Consider the following 21,802-nt stretch of genomic DNA (forward strand, 5'->3'; position numbering starts at 1 on the left):
TATTTCAGAATGGAACAAAGCGACGGGTGAAGCATCGCCAGACCCATCGGCTCCGTTGGGTGTCCGTAACCCAGTACCCCAAAGGGGGCCGCCGTTCCGCCTCTCGTGAAACACATGGATTTGTTTCTTGTGCGGCACACGCCCAAAACCTCAGACAGAGTGGCAACAAAACTTTGCTTTTCTCTACACTCTGCGTTTTTCCCGGCATTCTGGTCCCTAGGTCTGAGGGTAACTTCCCCGACTTCAGGTGTGCCGGTTTCCGGAAACTCGGCTGTATGCCCTCGTGTGGAGCTTGGGCACCGCGAAACGACGAGGTTGCTGAAGGGCGAAACGCTTGCTTTCCCTGTCGACTCTATTAGAGAGTCGTTAGGAATCGAGATAAACACCGTGGAACATCTCGACTGAGGCGTGACTCTGTGTTCAGTGACCTCACGCTGTCCTTTCTAGGACGGGCGCGACGGCCGCCTCTCACACCGGCACAGTGGGGTATTTCCTTTGAGTATACACTCCCTTCTGAGCGTCGTGTCTAATCTGTTTGACGACTCCCTTTGGGACCAGGTCCTCGAACCTGATGTGTTTTTTCCACTCTTTCAACGTGGTGGACTGTGTCTCCGAGCCCTATCGATTGCCTGGTAAGAGTCGCATCCAACTGAACTTTTCCACAGGGAAGCGTGAGAACTGCCTTGAGGTTCGTCTCTGTGTCCCGGCGTTTTCATTTTCTCTGCCGGGAACCCCGTGCCCGGCGTTTGTGTCCCAGAAGCCGGGGGGTGGTCGGTCCTGGTTCTCGACAGGGGCGAAACGGCGTCGGCAGCCCAGGGCGTTGCCCCGATATTTCTTGTGGATGGCTGGCAGCGGCCAGCGCGCTACCCCCACTGTGATGGTTTGGGATTTTCACACGAGGAAAGACGGAAAGTTTTCGGTCTCCCCTGTCTTCCCCGAGACGACAGGCGACAGAGAGCCTTCGGCCGCAGTTTCGAGACGAGTTCGGCAGCCGTTTTTTTCCCGGGGTTTGGTTCCGTTTTCTCGCGCTACCCACCCGCGTTGCACTTAAGCCACACGCCGTGCAACGGTGTGTGAGGCTGGAGCGCGCAATATCACAAGGAATAGAAGGCGCTGACGATTTTTTGGACGTCTGCATGTTTTCCCGCGCTCTATATGAGAGGGTAACCACGCGTGCGTTTTGTTCACGGAGACGGTTCCCCTTTATGTGTCTTCTGCGCGATTTTTTCTGGCAGACGGACCGTCTCCGTTGCTGTCCAGTTTACTCAACTGACCCACGCCATTCACGCGACAGTTTCGTTCAAGATATGGGGCAGGAGTGGACTGCGCTGAAGCAACGAGTCCCGAGAACGGGCGCTGCGGAGGCAGAGATGCCGGCAAAGCCCGGACGTGTGCGTGACCGAGAGCGCGTTGGAAAGCGGCAAAAAACCCAAAAGTGGTGAAACTGGGGGTCTTCTGCCTCCAGCCACACTGCGTACTCCTCTTCCCGTGGCACTTTTTCGTGTTTTTGTCCAGACTGGCGGCGAATACCGCGCTTAGAACCGCGGTCGCCTCGAGCAGCATCCGGGGGCTTTTTGCACAGACAACTGTTGCTCGTTTCCTCCACCACGTTAAGGCGGAAAATCTCTAAGGGATCAAGAAGAATGCCTCTCCGACACGAACGTGAAAAGCCGAGGAAGACACCCGGAAACTCCAGTGGGATGCCATCCGTTGCGCGTCGCCGTATCTCTCTTCTGTGGTAGAAGCGGCAGTGTTCCTGTTGCTCTTTCTGCGTGCCTGTCACGGTTTGTTCCAAGGCAAATTCCTCTCAAACGTTTACGTTAATCTATCCATGCCACGATTGGTTCTCTCTTTTCTGCCTTTGTAGCTGCTGCCCAACAGAAAAAACAACCGAAGCCCCGGCTGTGCGGACCGGAAAGTTTCAAGCGAAACCGGAACGTCGGCGACTTCCCTCGGGAAGATGAGGGAAAATTTCTTCCCATCGAGGGCGCTTCAACTAGAGATTCGAGGTCTCACCTAATTCCCCTGCCTCACTTGTTTTTCGCGTTTTTCCGTCGTAAATATTGCCCCATGTCTACCTGACGTCTACTCGCCTCGTCTGCGCGGTTTTTGCTGACTCCCTTTGCCGTCTCACCAGTGAACCCACCGTATCGGTCAGACCTTTTTCTCTTTAGTCAGTCGACAGCTTTCCTTGTTTCGCACTGATTTCGCTTGAGTTTTCACGCTTTGAAGTTCTTGTTTGTTGGCCGTTTAAGCGTTCCCCTGTCGTCGCCGCTGTACCGCTCTCGCACAGCGTACGCGTGTACGGAAATCAACGTGCAAATGTCAGGGAGACGAGAAAAGAAGAAGCATTGGATAAGAGATGCGTTCTTCAGATGAACTACCGGTCTTGCTCGGTCATGTTCGCGTAAAAGGGCGGCGCAGCAGCGAAGCGAAGAGGTACTGTAGCACTTGGCAGCGAGTGCCGAGCTGCCGAGGCTGCGTGCTTTTCTGTCCATGCGACAGATGCCCGTCCAACTTGGGGCAAATCCCATTCCTTGTCTTCCCGTTGAAGTTTGGAGTCTTGCATTTGTAGCTTTTCAACGCGACCGCCTCGGTCCCGGTGGCTTCTCGGGTGCCAACAAAGGTCACGGCCTGCTGCTTGCGCATGTTGGCAATGGCTAGCGTTTCGGGTGTTCGTACAGCCGGCTGAACGCTCCGTTTGCCTGTGTGTTGCCCAATGTACTGAAAAGCGGCAACACACGTGGATTCTTCTCCGGTACCGCGGCTCTGTGAGGACATCGTTCTCAGGCTTCCCGAGAGTTGCGAGGAGGTCGCCTCTCGGCGCGCGAGGGCAGCCGAGAACTCTCGGGGAAAACGGATTTGTGCACACGAGCGAGCCGCCGATGGCCGCTCGTATTTGCGCCTTCCTTGTTTCCGCCCCGCGACGAACCGATTTTTCTCGCTGGGTTGTGTGAGCGTCCGTTTTTTCCACATTTTTCCGTCTCTTGCTGTTTTATCGGTTCCTCGTTGCCACTGAAGCCCGTCCTGCGGGTCTTGTTTGACGCCCGCCGGTTCACGGCGAAAGGCGGGGAGGAACTGGCGATTTGTTGTTTCCCTTTTTCTGTTCGCGGTCGCCACCCGCATCTTATCCGCAAGTCCTTGTCTCGATTTTCTCTCTGTAGTTTTGTCTGCATCTCGTCCGCCGCCTCGTTTCAGTTTTCACGGCCCAAACTCTGCATTTGTGGTTTTCAAGCGCCGAACAAGTCCGGTCTCCTGGACGCTCGAGGCTTCCTGAAACTCCCGTGTTCTTCGCGCCAACCATTCGCTCAGGCTGCCTCTCTGCAGACGCAAACCGGCACGGAACACTCCCTGGGGATCGTCCGGAGCTAGAGTTAGGCAGACAGGCTGCCGCCTCCTCACTTTTTCTGGCTCAAAAGCTGAGTCGCGTTTTTGCGCAGAGCTCCCTCAAGCGGCAGCATCGTCGCTCATTCCGCTCCTCGCGGCGATTTGTTGCTCATTGCCTATCCAGTGAACAGGGGATTCGTCTCCTGTGCGTCGAGAAGACACTGAAGCGCGCGAGGCGCAAGGCGAGCCGCATGCGGCGAAGATGAAGGCGAAAGGGCCAGACCATTCAGAGACAAGTTTCTCTACATTGCCGCCCACGTGGAGGTACAGCGCGTTGTAGCAAATGGTTTTCAGTTTCTTGTCTGGAGATGCACAAGGAACGAGCGTCTTCTTCCGACGTTCGTTTGAAAGGAAGACGTAGCTATGTTTTCTCTCGATACGCGCTTCCCTCTCCTGTCGTATTCGCCGTGGTCTGCCTCTGTTTCTCTCGCCCACATCGAGAAACGAGGCCCCCTTCTCCGGTTCCCGACCTCGCTGGCAGGTCGCATCTCTTGTGTCTCTCTTTCAACCGCTGTCTCTCCGTGAACCGACGGGCCGCAGCTGCTCGCTGTGGATGCGATTCGCCTCTGGATTTGCGTGTTCCACCATACAAACAACCTTTACACCTTCCTCTCTTCTTCGCTTTTTATTGTTTCTTTTCTTTCCCTTCACCGAGGCGTAGAGGACCCGTTTCCTCTCTTTGCCCTGTTCTAGATATATTCTTGGTTTCCGCCGCGTCTCTCCGTCTTTTTCGCACGCATCTCTCTTTCTGTCGGACCCCGCAATGCCGGCGCGGTCGCGCCAGCTCGCGTCCTCGGCCTCTCTGGAGAGGGAGGTGTCTGCGGCTGAGGCCCCGGTGATGCCCGTTCGTTCGATCTTGAAGAAGCCTCGAGCTGCGGACAGCTCGGGTGTGAATCCTGGCGACCTCGCGTCGAAGGCGCCTGTAGGGCGGGTCGTGCCTCGGCTTCTGCCGAAACGTTCGCCTTGTGTCCCCGTGGATGCGCGACGAGGCCTCAGTTTTGCGCCTTCTCTGCATTCCTTCTCCTCGAGCTCCTCTTTCTTCTGTGAGAACTTCGTCGAGGTCACCGCAGAGACTCGGCGGCGATCGACCTCGAATCCGAGACGCCAGCCGGAGGAGCAGTCTTCTCTCCCGTCTTGCGAACACCCGGAAGAGATCCGCGCGCCGTCCGAAGTGCCTCCGACCTCGCCCTCTGTCTCCGTGGCGCCGACGGCCCAGTCGCGGGGCCAGATGAGTCCTGAGGACTCTCTAGGTCGTCAGTCCTACTGGCAGTCGGTGCAGACGCATGCATCGGAAAAACTCGAGACTGGGCAGGCGTCTCCGAGTTTGGCTTCTCTTGAGGATGGCCGCAGCGTAGGAAGCGTACTGACCAGAAAATCCGATCGAACCACCGCCTCAGGAAACGACCAAGCTGACGACGGCTTTCCTCAAGGCTCGAGCGACGCGGCGCCCGACGCGACGAGTACGAGTCCTGCGGCGTCTTCGGGTGCGGCGCGAGTGCAGGAGTTACGGGAGATGGAGCCTGAAGAGGCGAGGCGGTCCTCGGAGGAGGGCCGAAGTGGAGGTCAAGGTGAAGAAAGTCGAGCTTGCGGATTAGACGCGGGCCGAAACATACATTCCAAGGAGAACGGAAGTGGAGATGCGAAAGCGGATTCGTTTTTGGGGATCGCGCCAGTTGCATCTTTGAAGAAGAAGCGCGAGGGCGAGGGGACAGAGGAGACCCTTCCAGGGGGCGAGAACTTGCTGACAGACGGGGAGGACTCGTCGTCGCGGAGTTTGGAGCCGTCGGACAAGGCCGGCGATGGCGGGGGCTTCTGGAGTTATAGGTGGCTGCCTGCGACTTTTCGGAAGAACAAGAGGCGACGCCGGTTGCTCTTCTTCTTTTTGCTTCTTCTGCTGCTCCTTGCGATAGGTTTGCCGATCCTGTTTTTCTTGGTCGCGCCGCGCATCGTCGCTGAGCAGGTGAAGGCGGTGCGAGTTCGCGTCCGGTCGACGACTATTGAGAATCCCGATCCTTCCGGCTTCCTCGCGAGCATCGACTTCGAGTTCCTCTCCTCCACGCCGGTCGCGGCACACGTTGAGGACTTGCCGGTGTCGATTTCTTGGCAGGAACGGCCTGTAGGACGCATGACCGTTCCAGGCTTCACCATGCAGCCGTCGACTCGAAATGTTGCATTTTCCTCGGACTTCCGCGTCACGAATCGACCGCACTGGGACGCCTTTCTCACGGCGATGCTCCGAGACGGAAAGAGTGAGTGGCGAATCCAAGGTCAAGCCAAGATCCGCGTTCTGGGTCTGACTTTCTCGGACATCCCCTTTGACAAAACTGTGGAGATCGAAGGACCGCCGCTGCCCGTCGTCGACTCCGCCCGCAACGCCCGCGGCTTCCAGGTCGAGGAGATGGACTTGGCGGCTAGCGACGAAAACCGTTTCCGAGCGCGCGCGAAAGTCGCGTTTGACAACACGAGCACCTCAGCCATCAACTCGCTGGGCGAACTCCAGTTTCTTCTCTCGTATCGAGACACCCCGATCGGGCTCCTACGCTCCCGAGGCCCCGTTCTACTGGAGCGCGGGCGGAACTTGTACTGGTTCGACGCCGAACTCCATCCCGCCGTCGTCCCGATTTCTCGAGAGATTCAGAAGGCCTTGCAGGTGCCGAACAGCCCTGCGGAGGAGACAGTCGCGAAGCAGCGGAACGCAGAAGCCGTGGGTTCCCCCGCCGAAATTGAAGGTTTTTACAGCACGGACATGGCGCGCATGACGCCTTCTGAGGACGACGCAACTCGCTTCCGAACTGCGCTGTCGGACATGATGTCCGCCTCGCTCTCCGGAGCGCCTGTGTACGTCAAGACGGTCGGCGTGTACACGACGCAGCCGCTGTTCGCGGCGGCAGTTCGCGCCCTCGCCATGGAGACACCTGTCAAGAACTTGTTTGGTGCCGAGGAGACGCACATGCGGCGGAGAGACGGCGGAGTTGGAGAAAGAACACAAGGCGGCGGACTCGTCAAGGAAATGCGATTCGACCATTTCGACATCAGCGCCGAACCGAGTGCGGAGAACGTAGCACGCGTCGCCGCCAAAGTCACTGTCCGCTTCGCGAATCCCCTCGGAGACAAATCTCCCCTTGACATCCAGACGGTGAGAACAGGAAGCGAGACGCTGCTGTCGGAAGAGGTTGAAGCGAGGGAGAGGACTCCGAACGTCTTCTCGCGAGAGTGCCGAGACTGCGAAGTCGAGTGATGAAGTCCTTTTGAGGGTCTTTGCTCACTGGATACGAAGACTGCTTTTCATGGCCGCGGAGTTGTGTGGGGCAAGTGGAATGCTATCCAGGGGCTTCTTGAAACAACAGAGCACTGGGGGTTCCGCTTTCGGAAAGCGAGTCTTCACTTGGCGAGTCTCTGGAACAAGAAGAGGAAAGGACTTTGATCCAAGGGGCGGGAGAAACCAAGAAAAAATAAGGTGAACGAAGAGAACAAGGTGTGGAGGAGCGACTGAACATCCAGGATGTGAATCGAGGTGGTGTGACGTTCGTCGCGAGTGTATGAACCTTTGAGTTTGCGCGTTTTTCTTTTCTTTCTTCCCCCTTGAAAGACACTTCTTCTTTTCTCCTCCTGTTTCCTCGATTGCTCGTTAACTGTTTCACCACGTCTGCATTTGGTTTGTAGAGGAACCAGAGGCTGCGGCGAATCGGAGAAACGCGAAGCTTCCTCGAACTCTGATCCTGTCTCCCGTCTCTCTCTCTCTGTCTCTCTCTTTCGCTTTTGCAGGTGTCTCTGTCTGCCTCGCTGCGGCGAGGCGGCCTCGACGGAACTCCAATGGGAGTGATAAACGGTTTGATGCATGCAACCGGTCCGCCGCGTCCAGTGGAGAACCCCCAAATTTCGTTGAATTCCGAGAACAACTCTTTCGCGCCCTCCTCTTCTCTCGAGCCTGCGGCGGCCCCGCTGGCAAGCCGGACGGAAGTCGCTGCCTTTGAGCGCGAAGAGAAACTGGTGAATTTCCCTGAGGCCGCTTCTCAGCCATCTCGTGACGATGCGGGGGCCTTCCTCGCGCCTCTGGCGAAGCGCCTGCAGGCTGAGGCGAAACCGGAAGGAGACGGAGACGAGGCACCCTCTCGACGGCTGGCTGTCTCCCGCGACAACAAGCCAGTGTTGGTCAACATGTCTGTGATGGACGTCTCGTTCGACATGGAGGGAACGATCGAACTGGCCGACGAGGGTGTTCCCTTCTCGGCGTTTATTCGGGACATGGTGTCGGAGCCCGCGCCGTTCGTCGCTCTCGCGTTCACCGAGTCTGACGTTGAAATTCAGACCGTGACTGCACTCGGACCGCTTGTGCTGAAGAACCTGCCGCTGGACCAGACGCTGACGATTGCCTCGATGGGGGACATGCGCAATGTGAAGATCGAGAGTTTCGAAGTCACGGGCGAAGTACCCGGTGCATGGCTGATTTCGACCGTCGTCGCCTTCCCCAGCAAGGCGCCGACGTCCGTCTACCTGGGGAACCTCGGACTGAATCTCAGGTTCCGCGACGTCTTGATCGGAAGCGTGGTTGCGCGGAACGTTTATATTGCGCAGGGCACAAACAAGCTGCGCTTCACCGGCCGCCTGCAGCCTCCAGCCGACGCCCTGGACACCATCTCCGAGTTCTTCTCCGCCGCTGTCGCTTCCCCGCCGCGCGGCGACTCCCGAGCTGGACAGACCGCCGAGGATCCGAGCTCGATGCCTGGAGACGCCGCGTTCGCGGTCGAGGAAGCCGCCGGCGAACAGGTCCCGATGATGCAAGTCACCATCACGGCCGCCGCTGCGCGGCTCTTGGATGCGCTCGAAGAAGAGAAGGCTGACCAAGACGGAGGAGAAAACGGAGAGCTGTCTCGCGTTTCACAGAAGAGACAGCCGATGAAGTGGGTGCAGGAAGGCGTCGAAGGAGTCTCGATGGATGTCCCTGTGCCTCAAGTTGGAACGACAGCCGACCTGGTGCGATCGGTGAACATGAAGGGTCTCCGCATGTCTCTGGATGGAGAGACAGCGACGCACAGTTTAGACGAAGCTGTCCCGCTGCGCGGATCCGTCGAACTCTTCCTCAACAATCCGCTGGGGAGACACCTCGCCCTCAGGCTGTCGGCTGTCTCCCTCACCTTCGCGCTGGCCGTCGACCTCCCCACAGAGGCTGCTGTTGTGCCGACGCCCTCCGGCCTCTCCCGGCCAGTGGTCTCGGAGGTTCCCGAAGGCGCTGAAGACTCTGCAGGGGTCGACAGTGTCACCCAGCGATTCTCAGTGCAGCCGAAGACTCGCCGTCTCGTGGTTGGACGTCTCGCTACGCAGGTGAAAAACTTGCAGTCGGAAGCCGTCGGGCATCTCTTCTCAGACAGCGCGACGCCGCCTTCGACTTCTTCTGAAGGCGACGCGTCGGTTTTGCGTCTCGTCTTGCCGTTGGCGGTCCCTCTGGAACTCGCGGGAGACGGCGCAGCTTTTGCGGAATTTGTGAATGCGTTTCTTGAGAGCGAAAACGTGGAATTGCTGGTTTTCGGCGAGGCCGAATGCACCGTTCAGACCGGCTTCGGAGACGTCAAGATTCGAAACGTGGACGTCAAGTCCGCCTTGCCGCTTCAGGGGCTCCATGCGCTGAAAGGGTCGAGGTTAACCGCGTTCAAAATCGTGGGATATGGATCCCTCCGGTCTTTTCTCGACGGAAACGCGCACAGTTCTCCGGACGCGGAAAGTGCCGGAAACCGACCCAATCTTCCTCCCTCGATCCCTCGTCCGGACGCTTCCCAACGACGTACACAAGGAAAGGCTCACAACAGAGAGACGAGCGAAGAGACTCACGGAGAGGGTGAAGTCGGGCAGGAAGAAAGGAGGCAACGTTTGGGAGTGTCAAGGGAAACTGGAGAAAAGGCGCTTCTTCTCGATCTCACTGCGCTGATGAGAAATCCGTCGGAGGCCACTGTCGACATGGGGTCGATCGAACTGGACATCCTCCATATGGGAGCGACGGTCGGACGGGTGAAGGGCGCAAACGTCTCTCTCGTCCCCGGTGACAATTTCCTCAACTTCGTCGGTAGGCAGAAACCATCGCTGAGGCGCATGCAGTCGCGAGCTGCGGTGTCGACCTGAGTGCACAACAGTCTCTGCATTGGCAGTTTCTTGTTGTCAAAAACTGACTGAAATCGATGCACAGACGATGCAGCAGTGCGTACAAGTGCACCCTGTTTAGCTTTTCGAATGAATGTCTGCCTATGTGCCTGTCGAGCAATACATATAAATTTATAAATGCATGCTCGCGTATCGCGTTCTGTCGAGATGGATAGCCCCTGCAAGCAGGAGACGCGCGCAGAGAGACATCTGGACTGTCGGTGCATTTGAAGGGGGAGGAACCTCGTCAAGCAGGAAGATCCTCCAATAATCCTTTGTTCGTCCAGTCGAGAGCGTCGTGGTGAAGAACTTTCTGCGGTCGCGACTACGTTCTTTCCTGTTCTTGGCGCGCATGCAAAACCTCCTCCGCTTCCCTTCTGTCTCCTCGGACCTGTGCCCCTCCTTCTTCTCTTTTTCCCTATCCACTCTTTTCGCTTGAGTGATCTCTCCTTCGAATCTCGTGGATGCTGTCCAGTCTCCTTACGGACCTTTGCACATTTGTGAATTGCTTTTTGGACCCTTTGACCGTCCTTCGACGTCTCGAGACGCTTTTTTGAGCGCCCCTGTGTTTGTCTCTGAATGCGCGTCTTTTTTCTTCAGGTGGGATCCTTCTAAGCAGAAGCACGGAGGCCGCAGTTTCTTCGCTGGTTACTCGCGCGCTGTTAAATGCAGACTTGGAGTTGCGTATTGCGGTCTCCGCGGCCGCAAGAAAAAAAGGACCTGAGTGGCTGGCGCTGGCGCTCCGCGGGGCGACGATTCTTCCGGAAATTCCGCCGCTCGCGGAGCTTCTGCCGAGCATGGATCGACAGCACCTCCTCCAGGATGTCTCCTTCGATGCCCTCACTGTCTCTGCTGTGGGGTGGACTCCGAAGGCTCCCGCGTCGCTTCTCTTCCAGGCGGCCACGACGGTCGTCGCCCTCAACCCGCTGGGCTCCGCCGTCCCTGTCTCTGTCCGAAGTGTCTCCTTTTCGGCGACTGTCTCCGACCGTCAGGGCCGCCGCCTCGGGCACCTCGCACTGCCGGAGACGCCCGCGACGAGCACCGGGTCCGGTTCTGAGGCCTCGCTGAAGGTCTCGGTGAACGTCGAGGACGGACGTCTGCTGCTCGACGCGGAGGGCGTCCAGCTCGGACGAGCCATTCAGGAATTCCTCGAAACGCCCACTGTGTCGCTGGGCCTCGTTCTTCAAGGCCGCGCCGACGTCCGAGTCGACGTCGGAGAGGCGACGCTTGTCATCGGTGGACTGCGGATCGAAAAAGCAATTTCTCTCGGAGGAGCAGAGAGGCCAGACGCCAACAGGCACGATGCAGAAGGTAAGGAGTGCAAGGAGTGAAGGCGGGAGAGGAGAGAACGGAGAACGAGAGGGAAGCCGACAGAAGAGAGGAGAGAGACCGTCATCGAGGTGAAAAGGAGAGGAAAGAACAACAGAGAGAGGAGACCTGTGTATGTCGGTTTTCGATATATCGGAAAATGTTTCTTTCAGCGTTTCTTTCAGCGCCGCTTCCGGTGTTTCACCTTCTTTCTTGCCTCACACGTGGTTGGTGAGTACTTCCTAGTTTTTCGTCCCCGTTGAGTTTTTTTTCTGACCTCTTCTCCACTCAATCCCAGACATCTTTCCTCTCTCCCCTTTTGCATCGTCCCCGCCCACTCGATTATCACTGCCCATCGACTCTCTCCCCACTCTCCCCATCTTTTTCTTCTGCATTTCCTGTGGCCATGCATGCATTTCTCTCTGTTGTCTGCGTTTAGAGTCGTCAGTGCCTGCCTCCCCGAATGAAGGAAACATGTTTTCTCCGCGTCTGTTAAGTTTTTCGTTCGACGGCACCCACCCCAACGGAGGCGTCTCTCTCGCCGCTGTCGCGTCGATGAAGAATCCGGCGCCAGTTCGGCTTGTTCTGCCTCGTCTGTTCTTCTCCATTTCCTTCAACGAGACGCTCCTCGGCCATGTCTGGCTGGCGGACGACATGGTGGTGGTGGAGCCTTCTCCTCGCGAGACTCAGCTTCGCGTCCGCGGTCGGCTGTACAGACAAACAACTGAGAGCGGGCTGCACGACCTGAACGCCTTAGTGAAGGCCGTAGTCAGCCGAGTGACTCTCGGAGAGAATTTAGACACAAGAGAAGAAGCGATAGAAAGTGGAAGGCGTTCCCCGGTCTCTGTGAAGATCAAGGTGGACAGGAGTTTGGAGACTGCGGGTCTCGTGACTCAGCCATCTCACGAGACTCTCACAGACGCCGCTGGCTCGGGCAACGCTCCTGCCGGGACTCTTCCCCTCTGGCTCGCTGTGGGGCTCGACGGCCTCGCGCTCGAAGCGCCCGTGGACGGCGAGCAGGTCTTGCCTCGGGATCTGCTGAGGCAACTGGAGCTGAAGACCGTTTTGGTGCGCCTTCAGCCGGGGGCGAACGCGCCGCTGCTGCTGGACTCGCGTCTCCAGCTGCATCTGCAGAATCCGTTCGGTCCTGGAGCGTCTCTGGAAATCGAGAATGTATCCGTGAACGCAGATCTGCGCGACGCGCAGCGAAACCGAGTCTTCGGGCGCCTCTCCGGTATCAGTTCGCGTGACGTAGAAGAGAGCGAGGAGAGGAGCGCAGAAGCAGCGTCTGCCATCGAGACCCAGGCGTTCCCTTCCGCGCTTGCGTCAAGGCTGGCATCAAGCTACGCGTGTAAGCCGGAAACAGCAGGGAGATCTTCTTCTTTCGACGAAACGAAGGACCGCGGTTCGCAGTCCTCTGAGAGAGACCTCTGCGTTGTGGATCTGCCCTTTTCCGGCGCTCTCGCAGTCACCGACGCAACAGCCTTCGCCGACTTTGCTGTCGCAGAGGCGACGGAGACACCCTTTCCGGATGCTGGGCCTGCGCCGACTTCTTTGATTCGCGTCGAAGGCGAGGCCGGCGCGACTGTCCATACTCCGTTGGGGCGGCTCGTTGTCGACGGCCTCGCGATCAGGCAAGCGGTGCCCTTCTCCGGAGTGCGAGCGTTGCTCGCGAGTCTCTCTCAGGGTGTGTCGATGCAGTCCTTCAAAGTGAATCACGTCGCTTTCAACCAAGATGGAGTTGACCGAATTCTCTTCTCCGCTCGCGTCGCTCTCGGATCGGTCCCAGACGCGGAGAATGCGTCGGACGCGACTTCCGAGGCGCGCGCAGGTGCGGAAGCCATGGAGGTGCAGGCAGGAACTCTGAAGCTGGACCTCGTGTCTGGCGGAGTCGTGATCGGTTCGGTCGAGACTCGAGAGGCAGTGCTGGGAGCTTTGGATGGCAAGCCGCGGGAGATTGCAGTCGAAGGCGAATTATTCGAGGCCTCGAGTGTGCGAGGCAGTCCGAGTTCGCGTCTCCTCGCGCTGATGCGCAGCGCAGTCGGCGCGGGAAGCGGAGACGTCGGCTTGCTGATTCAGAGTCACCGCGCGACGGCGGCGAACGCAGCCGTCCCGGCTTGGCTCCTCGACACCATCGACCGCATGCAGTTACGACCTGCCCTCTCCGGCCTCGATTCTGCTCTGCACCTCGTCGAAAGTCTGCGACTACAGGCTCTGTCGATCGCGATTCTCGATGCGACTCACCTCGCCACCGACGCTGTGGTTTCTGTCGAAACTCGCAGTCCGCTGGGCTCCGACGTCGCGCTCCGCGTCGAGGAAGTCGCGGCAGACATTCTGCTCTTCTCGCCGGCTGCGGACCGTGGCGCCGAATCCGGAGCCTCCCGCGGACCTCGCATGGCGACCCTCAGACTGGCCTCGCGGCCGCCAAGCTCGCAGTCCCAGGAGGGCGACTTGCTTCGACTCGAGTTGTCTCTGAGTCACGTAAACTTCGGAGACACCCTGGAGCTCGCGGGAGACGGAGCTGTTTTCGGCGAGTTCGTCGCCGCGCTCCTGAACGGCGAGGCTGGGTCCACGCCGTATGAAGCGACGGTCCATGCCAGCGTCTCGACGGCCTTCGGGGCGTTCAAAATCGAAGGCTTGAACGTGCGTTCGGCGGCGGATTTGCTCAACTTGGCTGGCGCCGCTGCGCAATCGAAGAGAGCGGAGCGCCGAGACGAAGCGGCAGGAGCTCGGGAAGAAGGCGCAGCGACGACGCCTGCGGGGCTCCTCGACGACCTCTCTTTCGACCTCGTGGATCTGAACTTCCGAAGTGACGGGGAGTCTCCCCGCGAATCCGGTGTCGCGTTCGACGCCACGATGGCTCTCCGCCTTCCCATGGACGTTTCCCTCTCGCTTGGGTCGCTGGCCTTCAGAGTGGACATGCCGTTGACCGAGCATTTCTCGAAACCTCCGACGGCGACGGACGCGCGAAAGGTCTCCTCGGCCTTCCTAGGCTCACTGCGCATCCCGAATCTGTCCCTGCAGCCGGGTGTGTCGACGATTGCGGTGTCTGGACAGTTGATGCCGCGCGCCGCGGATTTGCCTGTGGTCTCCGACTTCCTCTCGCATGCCCTTCGAGGCCTGTCGCCGAACCTCCTCGTTTTGGGCCAAGACGTGGAGCTGGTCGGAGCCGCGACGCCTCTGTGGCTCTCGAAGGCAGCCAGGGCGATGCGCGTCTGGGCGCCGCTGCCTGCTAAAGGCCTAGAGAAGTACGTCGCAGGTTCCTTCGCGAACCTCTCTCTGCAGAGTGTCGGAATCTCGGCCGTTGCGCCGGCAGTGCAGAGCCGAGACGACGCCGTCGCCCTCAGTGCAGACGTCCGCGCGCGCCTGCAGAGTCCGTTCGGCGACGCGTCGCGGCTAGCTGTGAAGACCGTGCGCCTCGACGTCGAACTGAAGCGAAGAAGAGACGAAGAAGAGAGACAAGAGAAGCAGAGCGCGCAGAACGGAGGGATCGAGGAAGGACCGAGGCCGTCTGAGACGCGCGAATCTGCCGAGGAAGACGCGGCGTCTGGTGGGTCTGTGCGACGACTGCAGGCGCGTGGAGGGTCGGTCCACGCACCGGCGACGAACGAAGACGACGACCTGGAGACTGTCGGGTGGCTGCGAATGCAAGACGTCCCGCTAGAACATGTCGGCGAGGAAATCCACGTGCACCTCGAGCATGCTGTCCTCACCTTCGAAGACCGAGGCGACTCTTTCGCGGCGCTCGCTCTCAGTTTGATGCAGGCGACTGCGTCAGTTGAGGTCTACGTCCGGGGGTCCGCGTCGGTTGTGGTTGACACGGAGTTAGGTCTTCTGGATCTGCGCGAGCTTCCGCTGTCTCTCGAGGTGCCTGTCGAAGGTTTGGAGATCTTCGCAGGTCGCACGCTGCAACATCTCTCCGAGGGGGCTCTCGAGAACCTGCGCGTCTCGGACTTTGCAGATCCGACGGTCAAAGGTCTTCACCTGTCGACGCGCCTGGTGATGGAGAACAGCCACGACGTTTCTGTGGACCTCGGCCCGATGGCGTTCGACCTGACCTACGAAGGACTGGTGATCGGCGCTGTGGTCCTTCCTCACTTTGCGATGTTGCCCGGGAGGAACGAAGTGGAACTCGAGGGCGCAGTGAAGCCGGAGGGCCTGGAAGCCTTCAGTCGACTCGCCTCCTCGTTCTTCTTGGAGAAACAGTACACGGTAGGAGTCCGGGGGACTCCGACAAAGCGGCTGTTCTCGGCGTCCGCGGGCGACGCGAGCGAGGCTGCGAAGCTCGCGGTTGCCCACGCAGGCGTCCAGGGCCGCGCGCCACGGTGGCTTCGCGAGGTGCTCGCGAACGTCGAGTTCGCGGTGCCTGTCTCGGGGTCGCTGTTCGGCGACGGCGCAGGTCGCGGGAGACGCCCGGAAGACGCGGTGTCGGACATGGTCAAGAAAGTCGAACTCGTCAACATTGACGTCGACTTCACCGGTCCCCGAGATCCCTTCGTCTCCGGCGAGGTCCAGGTCTTCTACGCGCTGCCCGAGCGACTCGACATCCGACACCAAGTGGAGACGGTGGCCGGAGACATGTCCCTGTTTCACCGCCACGACCAAGGACCGCCGACGCCGCTCGGCTCAATGCACCTCGGAGAACTGGCCCCAGTCTCTGCGGCTCAGCTCCTCGAGGCCGAGGCGCCCGTGACGCTCGCGGCGGCTGCGCGCGACGAGCCGGTCTCTGCTCTCGTCAGAGCGCAGCACGGAGATGCTGCGGAAGCCGCGGTCGGGGCGCCTGTCGCGCTCAAGTTCTTCGTCGACGCCTTGCGCTTGAGCGTCCTCGAAGGCGCTGAGAACGCCCTGTCGAACATGATCGCCGAAATCGTCAACAAACGCGGAGAAATGCACATCCTTTTGAAGGGCCGCGCAAACCTCAAAATACACACCGCCCTCGGGACTCTGGACATCCAAGACGTACCTATCAACCTTACCAAAAGCTTCAAATGTAAATCTGAAAGAGAAACCGACGGCGAGATCCATGCCTGCATCGCCCACAGAGAACGACAAAACACAGCCTACACATACACTCACATATAAGCTATGTATAGATGTATATATACATATCTATCTATTCATCTATCTATCTATCTATATATATATATATATATAAACATAAGTGTATATATGTATATATATGTGTGTATACGTCTTTTTGGGTATTTTTTATTTCCGCGTTTTCTTTGTAGGCATTGGAGGCCTTGATCCGGAGACAGTGAAGAACGCGTTTCAGATGGAGGAGTTTGGCATTCAGTCTGGGAAGGCTCACGGGTTGTTGGCGTCGGCGCATTTGCGTTTGATGATGCCGAAGGTGGTGGAGAACTTTTCAGTGCGTTTGGGGAAGGTGACTCTGGATATGTTTACCCCGATTTCTCCCGCGAAACGCGAGCAGTTGGGAGACCTGAAACTCCTGTCTCCCCCTGCGCTGAAGCTCGTGCAGCCTCACCCGCAGTTCGGCTACGTCATTCAGGCAGGAATGGTTCAAGTCGCCGACATGGCTGTGCCTTCCAAGCGCCCTGCGATCTTTGCGCGACAGAAAGACTCTCGCTCGGCCGCGGCCACAGACCTGGACTTCCTGGACTCGGGGGCGGAGCAGGAAGACGACCAAGAATTTGGAGGGGGCGAAGGCGCAGGAGAAAAGTACGCTGCGAGCGACGGCTGGCTAATCGGGAAGGCGGTCTTGCTGCGCCCCGTCGTGGACGTCGCAGGCGAGGAAGTTGCGATCGGCACTCGCGAAATCATGAGCAACTACATGAATGGACGAACCGGCAAACTCGTGATTCGCGGCTCGCTTGACAGCTCGGAGAACCCAATTCTCGCTGGCCTCTTCGCTCAAATGGAAGCCGTCGTCGACCTACCTGGCACCCAACAGAAACTCATCAAAGGCGTCCAGATCTCCTTCCGAGTAAGCCACAGAAAACCAAGTTTGTGCCATGCGATGCAGTCACACGTACATATATATATATATATATATATATATATATATATATATATGCATCCATATGGAACGCGAGAGGAAGACGCTTCCTGTGTGAGGCGAGAGAGGTAAGAGGCATGTGGTGTGGTGCGATCCTCAAGATTTCTAAAAGTCCCTCGAAGACAGGACACTGGTCTCCAAACTCTAAGTCCGTGCCTATAAACACATGCATGTATATACATACATACATATCCACATGTATATATATATATATATATACATATATACATATATATATATATATATGAATATATGTATGTGTATGTTATCACGTGAGTAGAGACGGCTTTGTGTGTACAAGAGCCGGTGTGGCTGGAAGGGGATTGATTGCGCGAGTCTCCTTGCGGACTGCAATGAAGGAGCAGCTGCCGAGCCTTTTTTTGCGGAGACTTTCTTTTCCGGACTTCCTTCGCTTGCTGACTCTTCTCTTTGTTCGGAGTTTCTTCTTCGCGTCCCGGTGTCCCTGTTGTTCTGGATTCTGACGACCTGCGCATTTGCTTTGGACCTCAAATCGACAGAATGGAGCAGAGAATCCAGTCTCTTCATTTCTCTCGCAAGTGAACGATCCACACAGCTTGCTGCAAGCGCTCCCGGAAATCGCCAGTCCTTCGCGCCTCCGCGGTCTGCCGTCCGTAAGTTGCTCGTCGCCTCTGGACCATCTGGACTGGATCTCGAATCCCTCGGCTGCGGACGTCTGTGCAAGTCAAGAAAACAAAACGACTCGCGTCGAGATGGGGAAAGACACAGAGACAGATGGGATGTCACCCGTCCAAGGAGAGACAGAGACGTTGTGCACACACACACAGAAAGATACGTATATATATATATATATATATATATTTATATTTCAGGGTCAAGGTATATATATATATATATATATATATATATATGTATGAATTGTATACACCGAGAGCCGGAGAGTTCGTGTGGAGGGAGACAGAGAGATCAGTCACCGAGAGGCAGGTGTCAAGCGCGAATTTTTCAGATCTGCCTGGTGAAGAATTTTGGCATTTTAGAGGCAGTGGAAAGGGAACAGAGGACGCGCTGATCTCGCTTGGCTTCTGTTGCTGGGGAGAGCGAAACGCGAGTGAGTCACGTCGCCTCGGATTTCTGGAGGTCTGAAGACCATGGATATTCTTCCGTGAGACCTGTGGGGACGCCGAGTCTTCCCTTCGTCGACGTTTTCCTCGCTTTCTCTCCACGCCTTACTCCTCTTGCTCTCTGTTCTTTTGCCCTGAATGACCTCGAAGAAGTCGGAAGGAACCGGACAGAAAGCGAGAGAAGAGAACGAGGAAGGCCGCTGTTTTCGAGGAGCCTTGGATCTCTGGAAGCAGAATCGATAAATCTGTGGCCGTGCGTCAGGGAAAGACAAGACAGGCTATTCCTGCGGATCCGGAGATCCCCTGGAGGAGACAGAGATCTGAAGAGGAGACGCTGTCTCGGTGTGTGACCAGAGGCGGGGGAAGCCTGAGAACGAAGATACGATTCTCCTTGACTCGGAGATGCTTCTCTGCAGCGCCGGAGTGGAGGAGACAATCGCGTTTCGTTCTTCAGAGGGAAGGAACTGAGTGACCGAGTCTGCAAGAACAAGGGAGTCTGTGTGTTTCTGCTTCCCGTGCTCAGCTCAACTTCTTCGTCCCCGTCATCGAGGCGGTGTCCGTCTACGAAAATCCTGTGAAAGTTCCGATCAAACTGTACTACGCCGACATGGAAACCTTCTACGAAGGACAGTAAGCAGTCCGAAAAGGCGTCCTTGTGTCCGAATATAAGGCGGATTCTTTCCCTCTCTGTGTGTGCCTGTCTCTCTCTCTGGCGCTCAAGCAGGAATAAATAGAAAACTCCTTCGCCTCGACGCATCTGCCTAATGACTCCATTCCTTCTCGTGGATTCCACCCGTAACTCTCCAACTCCACAGAGATCCATACATGCATGCGTGTATATATACATATATATACATATATATACATATATATATGTATATATATATATATATATATGTATATATGTGTCATCACGTGTATCGACTTGATTACAGGGAGACACTTTAGCACTCGCTGTTGGTGGAGTTGTTTGTGGTGGACATCTTTGGAATTTCGATTGTTTCACTGGTGCTTTTTAGGTCTCTGGGAGGCATGGTGATCGACAAGGGAGACAAGCCAGACATTATCCCTCCAATGCAAATCTCTCATTCAACTCCAGTCCGCATCGTTCCGAAGCTGCAGAACACGAGCGCGGCTCTCGCCATTGTCAGAAACATCGTCTCAGGCACCCGGAAAAACGTCGCCATCGATGTACGTACACCAACAACCTGATGTGAATATCCACCTGCATCTTCACACATAAATACACATCTTTTTATATGCATATATATATACATATATATATACATATATATATACATATATATATACATATATATATACATATATATATACATATATATATACATATATATATACATATATACATAATGCATAGATGTTTATATATATGCTTATTTACGTATGAGGAAGTATGATTTTCACGCGATCGAGGAAATATGTATGTATGTATATATATATATATATATATATATAAATATTTGTGTAGGTGCCTGCATTTCTTTGGGTGTGGCTGAGCAGCGGGAACAGCTGATTCAGCCTGTTACATGAAGACGTTGTGGTGCCGGAAGGAATGTTTTGCGTCTTTTCAGGACGAGGAGACGCGTTGTGTGTCGTTCTCTGATGTTCGCTGCTTGACTGAGGCCTGAGAGCTGCATGTGTGGAGCGGGGCGGAGGGAGTTTGGTTTCCGTTGAAAAGCCAACGGCGTTTGATTTGACTCTTCTCGTCTGCTGCGCGTCTCCTGCATGCAGGCGAAGGGAGAAGTTCGCATTGGCATCCAAGACTTTCGAATCGGACTCGACGTGGACATGGAAGGCATCCAAATTGCTTTCTAGCTTCTCACGTCGTTCCGGCTGTCTCTGTCTACGCAGACATTCAAATTTTTTCGTCCAGCTGCAGAGCCAGACAAAACTGGTCATAAATAGACGTATACGTGTATATCTCTATACACGAATGCATTCTCATACATATATATATATATATATATGTATATATGTATGTATATACCATATATATATATATATATATATACCATATATATATATATGTATTTGTGTAAAGAGTGGAAGTGGAAGGAGGGATCGCATGCAGGAGGGTGACGGAGTGGATAGACGAGAGATGGAAGGATTTTTTTCTCAGGCTCGACGAAAAGAGATGGAACAAAGAGAAGACTGGTAGCGCGCGCTGCGTGCATTGCGGCCCTGTTGTACGCGCATCGTTTCAGCTTGCTCTTGCATGCGTTTTCCGCGTCGGGAGAGACGCATGTTTTTGTGTGCCTCCTCTCTTCGCTCCCGTTCTCGAGATTCTCCGCGACGGCTTCTTCAGAACGCGTTCAAGACAGAGTGATGCGTTTGTTGACCATCTGTGTTGGTGAGACATCAATGCGCTTCTGTCTGTCAAGTGCATTGTGGCAGGGTGCCGACGCACCCCCTCTCCTGCTTCCGAAAATGCGCTGCACATGCGGACATCTTTCATAGCGATCTGACGGGAGAATCAGGCGGGGGCATGAAGTTCGGAGAAAAGAGAGAAAGCGCTTCCCCAAGAATGCCCAGAAATCCTGCCAGTATTCCGACGCCCCTCTTTCGCCTCTCGATCCCCCCTGACCAAATATATACTGTCAAATATATATATATATATATATATATACATATATACATATATGTATATATATGTAACCAGATCCAGTCTACATAGAAGTGTGCAGGCGGACTAGACTTATTTTTTGTGTGAGTTAAAGAGAGAGTCTGTTGTGTGGCGTTCGGTATCGTGAGAGTTGAGTTGCTTTTTGCGACGAGGAGTTTCTCCAGAACCGCGAGAAGCCTTGCTGGTTTCTCCTTTCCTGCGGGAAACGCGCATGCGCAGGGGAGAGACCTCGAGCGGAGATGTGTATGGTAGAATGTTGTGGCGAGTCAACAGATCCGTCTTTTTGCGCGTTTCCGATGTACAGAAAGGTCGAGGCTGAGGCAGGCTGGTGAAAATACACGCGTACGTCGCGCGCTTCGCGAGGCGGCCCTTATGATCTGCTGTCGGGTTGTGTTCCGTAGAGAGAAGAGCCTTCATGCTTGGATGAGAAAGGCTTCTTCTCGCGACCCCAAGCGCGCGTCTCTCTTGTTGCTTCTTTTTCTCTTCGCGAGCCGCTCGTCGCTGGCGAGAAAGATTTTTTCTCGGAGTTCCTGTCCCAGGTGCCCGAGGCAGGAACTCGATACTCTGTGAAGAAAGAGGGTGGCGAAACTTCTCGACTGCGAAAATCTCCCGTTGTCGAGGTGGAAAGTGAAGACGGCTCTGCGCGCAGGCCGTCGATCTGTGGAGCCTTTGGCCATGTGTGGTTTGACTGCGAGATGGCGAAACGCTTTCTGTGAAAGTTGAGGGAAGACACTCGAAACAGTGTGGAAACTCCCCGCGTTGCCTGGTGTGGGCAGCTCGGTTGCCAACGCGCGACAGCCTACCTGAGCTCCACTCTACGAAGGCGCCTCCTGACTGGACGCACGGTAAAACAGCGTACCTTTCGTGGCTGGAGTTGGCGACTGAAAGAAACCGCAAAACAAGAGACCTGCAACGGTCTCGGAAACAAAGCTCACTTTGTAAATCTGGGAAGAGACCCATCGCGAAGAGCGACGGTGGGTCTGCGCGATGCAAAACGTGCAAACGCCTTTAGCCGTGGAAAGAGTGTGGAAGAGCACTTGCTTTCGTCCTTCGGCTAGACGAGAAAATACTCGCAGAAGAACTGTACAAATAAGATATGCTGTCTCGACCTCCTCTACTCGGTCAAAGCTGGTATGGAACGCACGGCTTAGCAGCGAGAGAAAAAGAGTCCGCAGAGGCGGGGAGGGCAAGCGCCGCCGTCCGGAGAGTCAA

The 21,802-nt window shown here is 56.1% G+C and overlaps 1 protein-coding gene across 1 annotated transcript; it reads left to right on the forward strand.

The window, feature by feature from the left end:
• Window positions 1–4,135: 4,135 nt before the first annotated feature.
• TGME49_281440 (hypothetical protein) lies at window positions 4,136–20,183 on the forward strand. The gene is made up of 8 exons (XM_018781872.1): window positions 4,136–6,523; window positions 7,153–9,445; window positions 10,120–10,830; window positions 11,267–15,817; window positions 16,059–16,774; window positions 18,470–18,576; window positions 18,966–19,137; window positions 19,699–20,183. Exons 1-8 carry the CDS (start codon window positions 4,151–4,153, stop codon window positions 19,780–19,782), a joined length of 11,007 nt encoding a protein of 3,668 aa, XP_018637450.1. The 5' UTR covers window positions 4,136–4,150; the 3' UTR covers window positions 19,783–20,183.
• The last annotated feature ends 1,619 nt before the right edge of the window (window positions 20,184–21,802 follow it).

This window comes from Toxoplasma gondii, chromosome VIIa (assembly GCF_000006565.2).
Source record: "Toxoplasma gondii ME49 chromosome VIIa, whole genome shotgun sequence".
Taxonomy (NCBI): domain Eukaryota; phylum Apicomplexa; class Conoidasida; order Eucoccidiorida; family Sarcocystidae; genus Toxoplasma; species Toxoplasma gondii.